The sequence below is a fragment of the Pristis pectinata genome, chromosome 8 (assembly GCF_009764475.1).
Source record: "Pristis pectinata isolate sPriPec2 chromosome 8, sPriPec2.1.pri, whole genome shotgun sequence".
Classification (NCBI taxonomy): Eukaryota; Metazoa; Chordata; class Chondrichthyes; order Rhinopristiformes; family Pristidae; genus Pristis; species Pristis pectinata.
Genome location: NC_067412.1, coordinates 44,823,845 through 44,836,126, shown reverse-complemented (window position 1 = coordinate 44,836,126; position 12,282 = coordinate 44,823,845). Strand labels below are relative to the sequence as shown.

General features: G+C 43.4%; 1 protein-coding gene across 3 annotated transcripts in view; it reads right to left on the bottom strand.

Moving 5' to 3' along the window:
- Positions 1-333: 333 nt before the first annotated feature.
- Positions 334-12,282, bottom strand: part of rbbp6 (retinoblastoma binding protein 6) — a 68,843-nt gene continuing 56,894 nt past the window's right edge. For all 3 annotated transcript variants that reach the window (XM_052020776.1, XM_052020777.1, XM_052020778.1), the window contains 6 exons: positions 11,974-12,034; positions 11,836-11,893; positions 9,735-10,094; positions 7,672-7,773; positions 3,094-4,875; positions 334-2,266 (listed from right to left, as the gene is read on the bottom strand). In XM_052020776.1, the coding sequence (XP_051876736.1) occupies positions 697-2,266; positions 3,094-4,875; positions 7,672-7,773; positions 9,735-10,094; positions 11,836-11,893; positions 11,974-12,034 (3,933 nt within the window). In that variant the 3' untranslated portion in view covers positions 334-696. The remainder of the gene's footprint in view (positions 2,267-3,093; positions 4,876-7,671; positions 7,774-9,734; positions 10,095-11,835; positions 11,894-11,973; positions 12,035-12,282) is intronic.

Sequence of the window (12,282 nt, the reverse complement as noted above, 5' to 3'; positions counted from 1 at the left end):
GGCCCTTCCGGCCCAACGAGTCTGCGCTGCCCATTTTAAACTCAAATTAACCTACCCGTACATCTTTAGAATGTGGGAGGAAACCGGAGCACCCGGAGGAAACCCACGCAGACACGGGAGAACATACAAACTCCTTACAGACAGCGATGGGAATCGAACCCCGATCGCTGGCGCTGTAATAGTGTCGCACTAACCGCTACGCTACCGTGCCGCCCTAAAAAAGAAAAAAAATTTAAAAGTGAGGAATGAAATACTTGGCTGCATTATCTGGAAATGGGAAAAACACAATGACAAGCATTTGTAACGACTATAATGAATTCAATGAAAATTTATTCAGTCAAAAGATGACACAGTGAGGCTTTGTACTGCAAATCATCAAGCAAAACATTTACATTAATTACACTGTCAGCTTGTATACACAGCTATTAAAAAAAAAGTTCAGTGAAAATTTCACAGTAGTTCCCAGTGTGGTCTGATAGTTCACTTAAAAATGCTGCAGCATAATCTGACCATTCTCAGGTCAAACATAATTCTGTACAAAAACTGCTAATTTATAAACCTTCAATATTACAGAAAACAAAATCTCCAGAATTGCAGTTCAGTAGACTCAGCGCAGAATAGCGATGTCTGAGTGAATATTTACAAAGCTTCCAAAGTACTTGTTGGAAAGTATGACCAAACATTCCAGACATCTGTCTAATCCGTTTCTGCTGTTCGTACAATGACAGATGATCGGACCTTTTGGTCACTGTCTTTGTCCTTATCTTTGTCTTTGCTTTTTTTGGACTTTTTCTTTTTGTGTTTGTGTTTCTGAGTTTTGTCTGGCTCCAAGTCAACCCCAAGATGCTTCTTGTGCTTTTTGTGCTTCTTGTGCTTCTTGTGCTTCTTTTTCTCTTTTTTTTTCTTTTTCTTTTTGCTGTCCTGTGTGTCCTCTGAGCTGGCACTGCTGCTGTGACTGCGTGTCTGACTTTCACTTGGGCTGTGGCTGCGACTACAGCTGGGGCTTGGGCTGCTCTGGGTATGGCTTTTAGTCGCACTGTTCCTGGAGCCTGTAGACACACCCTTGACCTCTCTCTCTTCACCTGTGGCTTCTTTCACATCCTTTCCATCCTTTAGTGGATGCTCAGCTTCGGTTTCACTGTCACTCTCACTGTAATCTGGTTCAAAAGCAGCCTCATCCGTTTCCCTGGCCATATCTAAGGAATGGCGGGTCATCCGGGATGAGCGGTTGAGGGATCCTGGGGGTCTGGAACGGCTGTGATCTTTGTCCCCCCGCCCCACAGAAAGCTCCTGCTCGTTCTTTTCGGCTGATCCTTCAGTCTGAGGAGGCACCTTACTCCCACTTACTTGCCTGTCTTTATTGCTCCTGGTTTCCAAGATGTGTTTCTCCTTGCCTCGGCTGGAAGAAATAGATTTTACCTCTTCAGTGCCACTTCTGGACTCTGATCCACTTCTGTGATCCATCTGTGGCTTCCTGTCTTTCTCAGAATTGTGATCGATTTTCCTGGGCTCAGTACTGCCTCTTCTGCTCTCTGTGTGTTGTTCTCTTCCCTTTTGACCATGTATCAGCTCTTCGTCCTTGCTGGGGGAGTCTCGCCTCCTTGTATCTCGGCTTCTCTCCTCTCTCTGTTTGTTGGTTGGGCCATGCCTGTTGCTGCTATCAACATTAGCAAGCAAGTCTTTGTTTGAGGTACCTCGGCTACCCGACTCCAGTTTTTCAGCCTGCCGCTCTTTTGTAGGCAGATTCTTTCCATTTGCTGCCTCAATATCCCTCTCAGCAACTGTTGGCTTGTCCGGCTGAATGGCTGCTTTCTTCTTCTCCAAAATCTCTCTGTCTGACATACCATGCTCCTTATCTTTGGTCTTTGTAGATTTCTCATTGAGCACAGAGCTTTTACCTGGGGTTTTGGCCTCCTGCTGAGCTTCCTCCACATGCAGCTCTTTAGTAGTTTTTGGAGCTCTCTCAGCAACAGCAGCATCTTTCTCAGTTTGCTTTGCTGGGTTTGCAGGCTTCACACCTTGCCCAGAACTGGTGGGTTTCCCAACATTCAGTGCAGCCGCAACTGCTGCTGCCCTTCCTTCGTCTTCATCTGTCTCGTAATCCTCCTTCTCCCACTTGGACCGAGGGACTTGGACAATGACAATTTCATCTTCAGCTGGGGGCCTGGTATCACTGTTGTACTCCTCCATAGTCTTGATCACTGTCTTCTTTGCATCCAACTTCTCTTCAGCTTTCCTAATGGGGCTCCCTCCAGCAGAACTGGTGCTGGGAGTGAAAAATAAGAGGATAATTACACCTTTACTGTCAGTACTGCCTCCTGTCACATCAATAGCTACAATTTACACAAAGGCTCATCCAATGAAAAAGAGAAGTGTGCCGCACACCAAAGTGATCCCCCTCATGCTTCCCGCAGGAAATCCCAACAGAAAGGAGAGCGAATGTCAGCACTGTGGTTTCACAGACTCTACCTAAGATCCCAGGATGTATGTTGCTGTACTATTAAAGGAAAAAGCCCCTGAAATCTTAACTTGTGAAAATATAGGAATGTACAGAACCTGAGAAACTACCATGGTCTTCTCAGTCAGGCTTAACATGCTCACATTGCTCCAACACTGCATCCAAAGCATTAAGAATTTGGTATAACAACTATCATTTTCTTGAGCAATGTCACCAAGCATTCAGCATTATGACGTGATTAACTATAACATGCTTGATTGCAACCTCTAGGGTCAGCAGCATGGTGTTGCAGAAGGGAGGCAGTTTGTGAGAAACACGAAGATAAAGAATGCAGCATTCTTACACTGAAGATGACTTTTCAGAGCAAATCTAATTTCAGCTAAATATGTTTAATGATAACCAGAAATTCACATCTACGGGGAAAAGAGCCATGCTTTCTGCCTCTTTACAATTGCAATATTTCACATTCAGCACCCAATTATTGTGGGGTAATTTAAAATCAGTATCGCCAACAACAGAACTCTGTCAAAATGTGGCTGTGACAACCAAGTCCATAATCAATAAATGGGCCTTGCTTAGCTCCCAAGAACCCAGATCACCTGGTATCAACAAATCCAAACAAGAAAATTGCTAACCTTGTATAATCTACCAGGACTGAACCAGCTGTCTCGTTCCCAGTCACTTTCCTCTTTGCCTTGGTTCTCGCTTTGTCTGATTTGGATTTTCCACCGTTTACTTCCGATAACTCTGACACCTCCTCCTGAGCAGCTGGGGATTCCCCACTCAGAATCTTTTTGCCACTTTCCCTGTTTATTTTGATCTTCCTCACTGGGAGATTTGATGGAGTGACCTTCTCATTTTCACAAGATAATTCTACAAGATTTTCTGTTGCTTTCTCAGTACCAGATGAAGACTTGGGTTTCACTGAGGGTTTTGCTGCCTCTGGTATTTCCACTTTTGATGATTTAGTTGGAGGTGTTCCAAGCTCTCTGTCGGTCACCTTTTCATCACTTTTCCTCTTACGCTTGTCAGCTTTTGCCTCTGCTTTACCAGGCTTATCATCTGCTTTGACTGTCCTTTTCAATTTTTCATCCCTGCTGACAGTTTTCTCATGCTTCTCATGTTTCGTTTCCTCCCTGGGATAATCCTTCCTTTGCTTTTCCTCCTTTGCAGTTTTTGTTTCTTTGTATTCCCGGCCCATTTTGAGCTGCAGCTTCCTTGGCAGGAAGAACTTTTCACTTTTTGGCAGGGGGTGGATTTTCACACCCTCAATCTTGGGAGGACATTCCTCCCTATTTTTCTTCATGCCAGGCTCATTATGGGGTGATTTATCCCGCTCTTTCTCCAGAGGCTTCTCTTGCGGTGCCTTTGTGGTTTTCCCAGAGGATTCCTTTTTCAGCACGCTACTCTCTGCTTTCCGCTTCAGCTTTTCTGTTTTTGATTTTGATTTTTCTTTCCTGTCTTTGTCAGATGCAGTCTTATAAGCAACTGAGTCTCCTTCCATGGGCTCATCTCTCACAGGCGTGGCATCATCTCTGCTGGGAGGCAGAAACAAGGAAGACCCTTTGCTGTCTTCACCAACAGTCTCCACAGCCTTTTTCCCATCCCGAGAAGACTCTAGGTTACTGACTGGCTCAGTTTCATCCTTTTTCCTCTTCCTGTGTTTTTTGTGCTTTGCACCTTTTGAGTCAGGGCGAAGGCTCATTGCTTCTTTTTCCTTTGACCCCCTCAGTTCCTTTACAGAGTGACTCTCTCTGTAAGAGTACTTTTCAGTATAACTGCTGGCACCTCCTACATTACGCCGAGGTAACTGTTCCGTTGGATATTCGTCCCTGCGGCCCCGAGTGTGAGGTGAATTGTCGCGCCTAGTGCCAGGTGGAACAAAGCGCTCAGGAGAGAAATGGTCCTTATTTGTGGGAGAACGAGGTCGTGGTTGATTACCACCATTGTACCCTTTATAATATTCATACCATGCTCTGCATCGCCTCTCCCATTCTCTGTACCGCTCCCTTTCGTAAGAATCTCTTGGATCACGAGGTCTATCATAAAGTTCTCTGTAGTCAAATGGTGGTGGTGGTTCTCTGTAACGATCATAATATTCACGATCGTTTTCACCCTGTGGGATACTTCTTTTGTAAGGAGAATGGGGCTTGTAATTTGGAGATCGGGAACGGGAGCGATATCCTCTGTAAGATGGTGACCTGGACCTGGACCTATGAAATCCACGAGACCTGGATCTTGATCGATAACCTCTACTCTTCCCACCGCCTCTTCGATATGAAGGTGACCTTGAGTAGGAACGACTTGGGGATCGACTGACTGATCGAGAATAAGATCGTGAGGAATGAGATCTCGACTTGGAATAAGAGTAAGAGCTACCACTGAATGACGATCCACTATATGAACGTGACCGGGACCTGAGCAGGAAGTGAAAACAGATGAAATATGAAATGCAGTAGCTCAAAATGAACGCAATCAACAACACAGGAGTCTTTAGACAAGGAGGTAGCCCACTTATAGTAGAAAACTCCTATCAATGTGGTATGCGATCCCGAGGTGTGACAATTTAGTTATGGCTTAGTCAAATGTGGCTTTAATTTTTCAAAACCTAAGGAGGATACAGGTAGAAGAGGGGTTATCAAATTGGACTTGAGACTCAAAAGATCAAGATAAAAGGTGAAAATTTCTAATAATATTTAGTGAATAAAAAACTAGGTGGGAGAAAAATCAGGGATATTTAAAAAGCTCTAAAGATGCAGATTAAAATGGCCCTCAGAGTTTTAAAAACTGAATTCCACAGAATAACTATTGAAACTAGTTACTTAGTCTGGTTTCTGCAATTAAAACCAATTAAAAGTTGTATGTGGAGAAAGCACTGGCACAGTGGGCCAGTCCCTATTTTGGTGAGCACTCTTGAAGGCAGGTAGGAACAGTGACAATATGTACGATTATGACAGGCTCAAATACTGAAGCTCTTGAAGCATTTTCTCTGTGGTACTGATGTGCAGTTACTTTGCTGTACAATAGCTTCTACTGTACATGTTAACCAATGTGCATAATAGCCACAATAAAATTGAAATAGAAAATATTCTCTTCAGAACTTTTCAACTCAACAAACATAGCTGGACAAATTCCAGAGCTTCAGCAATGGCAATTTGAGTTGGAGAGGTGAGCAGGAGACAGGAGCTGACTAGAAGGAAGAACTGAAGTTGCAGAGAACCAGTAACACCAGCTGGCTATAGCCAGGAAGCACAGGTCAAGCTAGGGAATGGAAACATGAAACATCAGGAGGTCTGGGGAAGGAGAAGGAAGAGTATCAGGCTGCCTGAGAGCCCCAAGTAGTAGCAGTATCAGATTTCAGCACCTCAAAGATCAGGAAGTAGCATCAATTGTTAGAACATAGAACAGTACAGCACAGGAAAAGGCCTTTTGGCTCATGGTGATGTGCCGAACTGATTAAACAAGTCATTAAATGCCTAAAACTAATTCCTTCTGCCTACACAATGTCCATATCCCACCATTCTTAAATGCCTCCACCACCACCCCAGGAATGCATTCCGGGCACCCACCACTTTAAAAAAAACTTGCCTTGCACATCTCCTTTAAACATACTGCCCTCTCACCTTAAATGCATGCCCTCTAGTATTAGACATTTCAATCCTGAAAAAGATACCAGATGTCTATGCCTCACATAATCTTAGAAATTTCTATCAGGTCTCCCCTCAGCCTCTGCCGTTCCAGAGAAAACAACCCAACCTCTCCTTATAGCATATGCCCTCTAATCCAGGCAGCACCCAGTAAACCTCTTCTGTACTCTCTCCAAAGCCTCCACATCCTTCCTTTCATGGAGCAACCAGAATTGAATGTAATACTCCAGATGCAGCCAAACCAGTGTTTTGTAAAGCTGCAACATAACTTCCTGACTCTTGAACTCAGTGCCTCTACTAATAAAGGTAAACAGGCCATACGCTTTCTTTACCATCCTAATAACTTATGCAGCCACTTTCAGGGAGCTATGGACTTGGAGGCCAAGATCCCTCCGTACATCAACACTGTTAAGGATCCTGCCATTAATAGTGTACTGTTCGTTGATCGCCCAAAGTGCAGCACCTTACATTTGGCTGCATTAAACTCCATCTGCCATTTCTCTGTCCATATCTGCAACTGATCTATATCCCGCTGTATCCTTTGGCAATCTTCTACATTATGCAGAATGCCACCAATCTTTGTATCATCTGCAAACTTGCTAACCACCACACACACGGGGAACACCACTAGTCTCGGACCTCCAGCCAGAACAAGTCCCAGCAATCACTATCCTCCATCTTCTACAGGCAAGCCAATTCTGAATCCAAATGGCCACCATGAATCGCATGCATCTCAATCTTCTGGATAAGACCACCACGTGGGACCTTGTCAAATGCCTTATGTAGATAACACCTACAGCTCTACGCTCAATCACTTTTGTCACCTCCTCAAAAAAAACTCAATCAAGTTAGTAAATCATGACTTGTCCCACACAAAGCCATACTGACTGCCCCTACTTAGGCCAGAGATTTCCAAATGTTCATAAAACCTATCCCTAAGAATCCTCTCCAATAGCTCCCTGCCACGGACGTGAGACTCACCGGTCTATAGTTTCCAGGATTATCCCCATTTCCCTTCTTGAACAATGAATCAACAATGGTGAGATTATTCTAAGGCCAAGTCTGGTGTTGCTCATAACAATTTATAATACAGGTTTTTAAATCCACGGACTATTGTGTTCTACAGAAACTCCTGGGGGGGGGGGGGGGGGGAATAGTGATTAACTGGATGATATTACTGCATTCACTCTGCAACTTCATCATAGAAATGAAGGTTGAGAGACATCTCTAGAAAGATTTCAGATTAATTTATTGTCACATAAACCAGGGTGCAATGAAATTCCTTGCTCACGTGAAGCTTACAGAGTAAACAGTATACATGGTAATAATAAACATAACGAGTGCAAAAACAACAGAATGGTGCAAAGATCGGGGAAGAAATCAAGCTGGTGAGGAGGCTTAATTTCACAAGACTGCCAGTTTTGCTATGCCTGTATTTCCAATAGCTGTCTGATGAGCTTATGTCTCCTTTTACAGGCCAAACAAAGATTGAATTTCAGAATTTTTATTTTAACCTGCTGCAGGATGAGCTCGAAAGAACTCATGGATTCTATTATAACTAATTACCTGGAGTAGGAGCGTCTGCGTTCCTTTTGGATTTTTCTGTACTCCATTAACTCTTTAGCAAAATCATTGGTGAACTCATCAAGTTTCGACTTTTTCTTCTCTCTGAAGTATCAAAGGGATGAAAGAGAAGAAAAACTGAATCAATTAATGTGAGGGCCCTCAAATCTTTCACCCAGCAAATCACATTGATGATCTATATCAGGAAGGAGGAAATGCTAGAAATATTGGAACACATTAGAGTGGATAAATCCCCAGGGCTTGACAGGATCTATCCCAAGATGCTAAGGGAGAAGACTGGTGGGGCTCAGAGAATTTTGCATCTTTGTTGGTCATGGGTGAGGTAACAGAACACTGGAGGATAGCTAAAATTGTCCCCCTGTTCAGGAAGGGCAGTAGGGATAAGATTTGTCTTACAAATTTGATTGAGTTTTTTTTTTGAGAAGATAAAGATAACATATCTTTTAGTCACATGTACATCGAAACACATCTTTTGCGTAGAATGTTCTGGTGGAAGCTCGCAAGTGTCGCCACGCCTCCAGTACCAACAACTTCTGAACCCGTAAGTCTTTGGAATGTGGGAGGAAACCAAAGCACCCAGAGGGAACCCACACAGACAAAGGGAGAACATACAAACTCCTTACAGACAATGGCTAGAATTGAACCTGGGTCGCTGGCGCTGTAATAGCAGTACGCTAACTGCTACACCACCGTGCCTGCCAAGGAGATTGATGGTGGCAGGGCAGTAGACGTTGTCTATATGGACTTTAAGGCTACTGGCAAGGTCCCACATGGTAGACTGTTCCAGAAGGTTGAGGCACAAGTGATTTGAGACCAGTTGGTGAACTGGATCCAAAGTTGGTTGGGTGATAGGAAGCAGAGGGTAGTGGTGGATGTGTGTTTTGTCGACCAGAGATCTATAACAATTGGGTGTGCCACTGGGGTCAGTGCTTGGTTCTTTGTTGTCTGTCATATTATTTATGTACATATTGTATAAATTATTTGGACGAGAATGTAGGGGGTATGATTAATAAGTCTGCAAATAACACAAAAATAGATGGACTCAGACAACAAAGGTTATTTAAAGATAAAGTGGAACATAGATCAGCTGAAGAATTGGGTGGAACAGTGGCAAATGGAATTTAATCCAGACAATTGTGAAGTATTTCATTTTGGGAGATCAAATTTTGTTAGATGTAGAGCAGAGATCAGGGACCTTAGAGGCATTGATGTACATAGCTCCCCGGAAGTGGCATAACAGGTGGATAGCATAGTGAAGACACTTTGTATGTTTGCCTTCGTGGGCTAAGGCACTGAGTATAAGAATTGGGATGTCATGTTGCAGTTGTACAAAATATTGGTTAGGCCACACTTGGAATATAGTGTACATTTCTGGTTGTCACACTACACAGGAAGGATGTGGTTAGCAATAGAGAGAGTGCAGAAGGGATTCACCAGGATGTTGCCTGGAATGAAGGGTTGTAGTTATAAAGAGATATTAGATAGGCTGGGTTTATTCTCACTGGAACAGAAGGTGGCTTAGGGATGACCTTCTAGAGGTTTATAAAATTATGAGGGGCAGAGATGGTCAATTCTTTTTTCCAGAATCACTCCATGATTCTATCACTGTATGATGGTCACAGTGTGTCATCTTTCACTACATGCTTTCTGTTTAACTCTGCTACCTAAGCACATCAAATAGTATCTTATTGCAAGTTTTGTAATTATAGGTAAAGCTGTAGTGGTTTGGAACCTATGCATTTCTTGAAATAATTTTAAAATACAGCTGGACTACAATAACACAGAGCTTAATTACAGGCAATATGTATCCCTTAAGATGTACAACTTGCGCTGCCGCACAGGCTGTTCTTAACTGAATGACACCAATAAATATAAAGATGAAACTTAGACTAAGAGTTTTATGGTGGTAACAATGGTGGGTCGAGCAACATTTGTGGGAAGAAAGGAATTGTTGATGTTTCAGGCTGAAACCCTGCATCAGGACCATGGTGGTATCTGGAAAGGACAGATACTACAGACTCCAAAATCAATGCTCATTTACTTACTCTTCCTTTAGTCGCCGCTGCTCCCTGTAGAACTCCTCCCTGGACAGTGGAGGTGCTTGTGTGACAGTTGGTATGACACTGGCAGGAGCTGTTGGAGTAGCTGGAGGTACCCATGGGGCAGATAACGTGGCCTGTGCTGGAGGGAATCCAGGGGGAGGGACACTAAATCCTGTAGGTGGTGGTTGGCCTGGAGGAAACTGTGGAGGAAATTGAGGGGGAGGCACCCCTGGAGGAAGAGGAACTGGGTGAGGTGGAGGCGGATACAGGGTTGGGGGAGGCACGTAGACAGGGGGAGGGTTTGCAATTCCCTGTGTCCGACTTCTTGGAACCCGATCACTCTGATGCCCTCTGTTGGATGGTCTAGTGAAGCAGATTTAAACAAATTAACAAATGATGAGACAAAGGACAAGCACCTAAAACTGATTGTCAATACTTGGAGCAGTTACCATAAATACAGATGCACCAATAGACATACTTAAAACATTTTCAAGTAAATGCCTCCATGCCCTTTGGAAAATCTTGAATAAAAAGCACTAGGAGAAACACTGGTTCCAGATGCACGTGGGCTGCTGAAATCCACAAATTGAACCGGAAGCAATGTCCTTGATAAATCACACTACATAAGATATCTTTATTAGTCACACGTACATCAAAACACAGTCAAATGCATCTTTTGCATAGTGTGTTCTGGGGCAGCCCGCAAGTGTCACTATGCTTCCGGCGCCAAGCATGCCCACAACTTCCCAACCTGCACGTCTTTGGAATGTGGGAGGAAACTGGAGCACCCAGAGGAAACCCACGCAGTCACAAGGAGAACACACAAACTCCTTACAGACATTGACTGGAATTGAAACCGCGTCGCTGGCACTGTAGTAGCATTACGCTAACCACTACACACTACCATGCACTGTTCCACAAACATTAAAACTGCTTTCAAAATTGCACTCACTGTAACATGTTAAAGCTAGATGGCAAATTGATTTACTGGAAGAAAGCAGAACTATTTCATTCAGAATTTGTGTGTCAGTGACATACAGTGGACCTGTGGAGGAACAGGTTTGCCTTGGAGGTGGTGTGGTGTGAATTTATTAGTTTGATTCAAGGGATGAGGGTTGCCTTGTGAAGATAGATCAAGTGGAATGGGCCGAAGCTCCCTAGAGGTTAGGAAAATGTGGTGATTCGGTGAGGGATTGACAAGGCAGAAACTCAGAGGCTGCTTCCACTTGCTGCAGACTTTACAAGCACAGAACAACCCAAGGTCACAGGGTTTGGAACTCAATCCAGGATAAGTTTTATACTGAATGACGTAGCAGGTGTGATTCTCAGGATTCTATTATTTCAATGTTCACTAGTTGTTACTGGACTGATACCTAGAGATCCAGATGTGGCCAGACTATGAATTCCCACCGTAGCAGGTGGCTTCTGTGACCACCAACCCGTAAGTGATAATTAGAAATCAGCCAAAACTGCACAATAGGTAAAGAAACAGCTTTAGTTTGGCACTTATGTTGAGTGGCTTGGAGGGCGAAAACGGAAGATAACAGTTCTGACAAAAGATCTCAGATCCAAGATGTTAACTCTTTCGCTTTCCACAGTTGTCGTCTGACTTGCTGAGCATTTCCAGCATGTCCTGCTATTATTTCTGATTTCCAGCACTGCAGTTATTTTTGATTTCCATCCCCTTTGATAATGCTCTGGTTCTGAATCCAGCTTAGCCAGGTGAGTAATTAGGCTGCAAGAATTCCCAAGAGAAAGGAGTGCAGTTTAATCTTGCCCCATGATTTTAGTGGGTGCAATGGACAGTACCAAAGCCTGACACTTCAAGGTATGAATTGCACACAGAAACCATAATGATTTGTGGAACATGCAGTAGAGATGTCTCTCCATAGTTGAAACATGATAGAATTAATGGAGAAACCATGGACCTTTATGCTTATTCTGTTCTAGTCAATTTAGGAGGTCTGGGTGGGTCAGGGGAAATGCATGCTGCACCAAAAAGGAAACAATTCTCAAAAACATTAGAATACAACTTCTCATGTTTTTACGGTTCTCTAGCCAGAAGATACTACTCCAGAGTGTGGACGTAGTAGTTCTTACTTACACTTCCCAGCCTGATCTGTTTCCTGGTGGTCGAACACCACTCGTTCTCATTGGCTGACCTAAAGACAAAATTAATGGGATGTTTAACCAGATTTTACAATTAGAAATCAATCTGACAAGCATTTCCTAAGTGACAAACCTGTCGTAGGTATGGATTGTCCATGTGAAGCAGGATGACCGAGAACAGGAACCTGATAACCCTGAAAATACAATATAATAACAATCAAGCTTAATGGTACATCACTGACTGGCAGAGAGAAATGGGGTTAAAACTGGCATTTATTGGTCATCCCTAAAGTCCCTTAAAGCTTTCTAAAACAATAATCCAATAGTTTTAACCATGAAACCAAGTTTTAATTAGATCATAGAATTATACAGCACTGGACAGGCCAATCAGCATATGATGTTGTGCCGATCTATACTATCTATCCTCCTCCTGTTTATCATC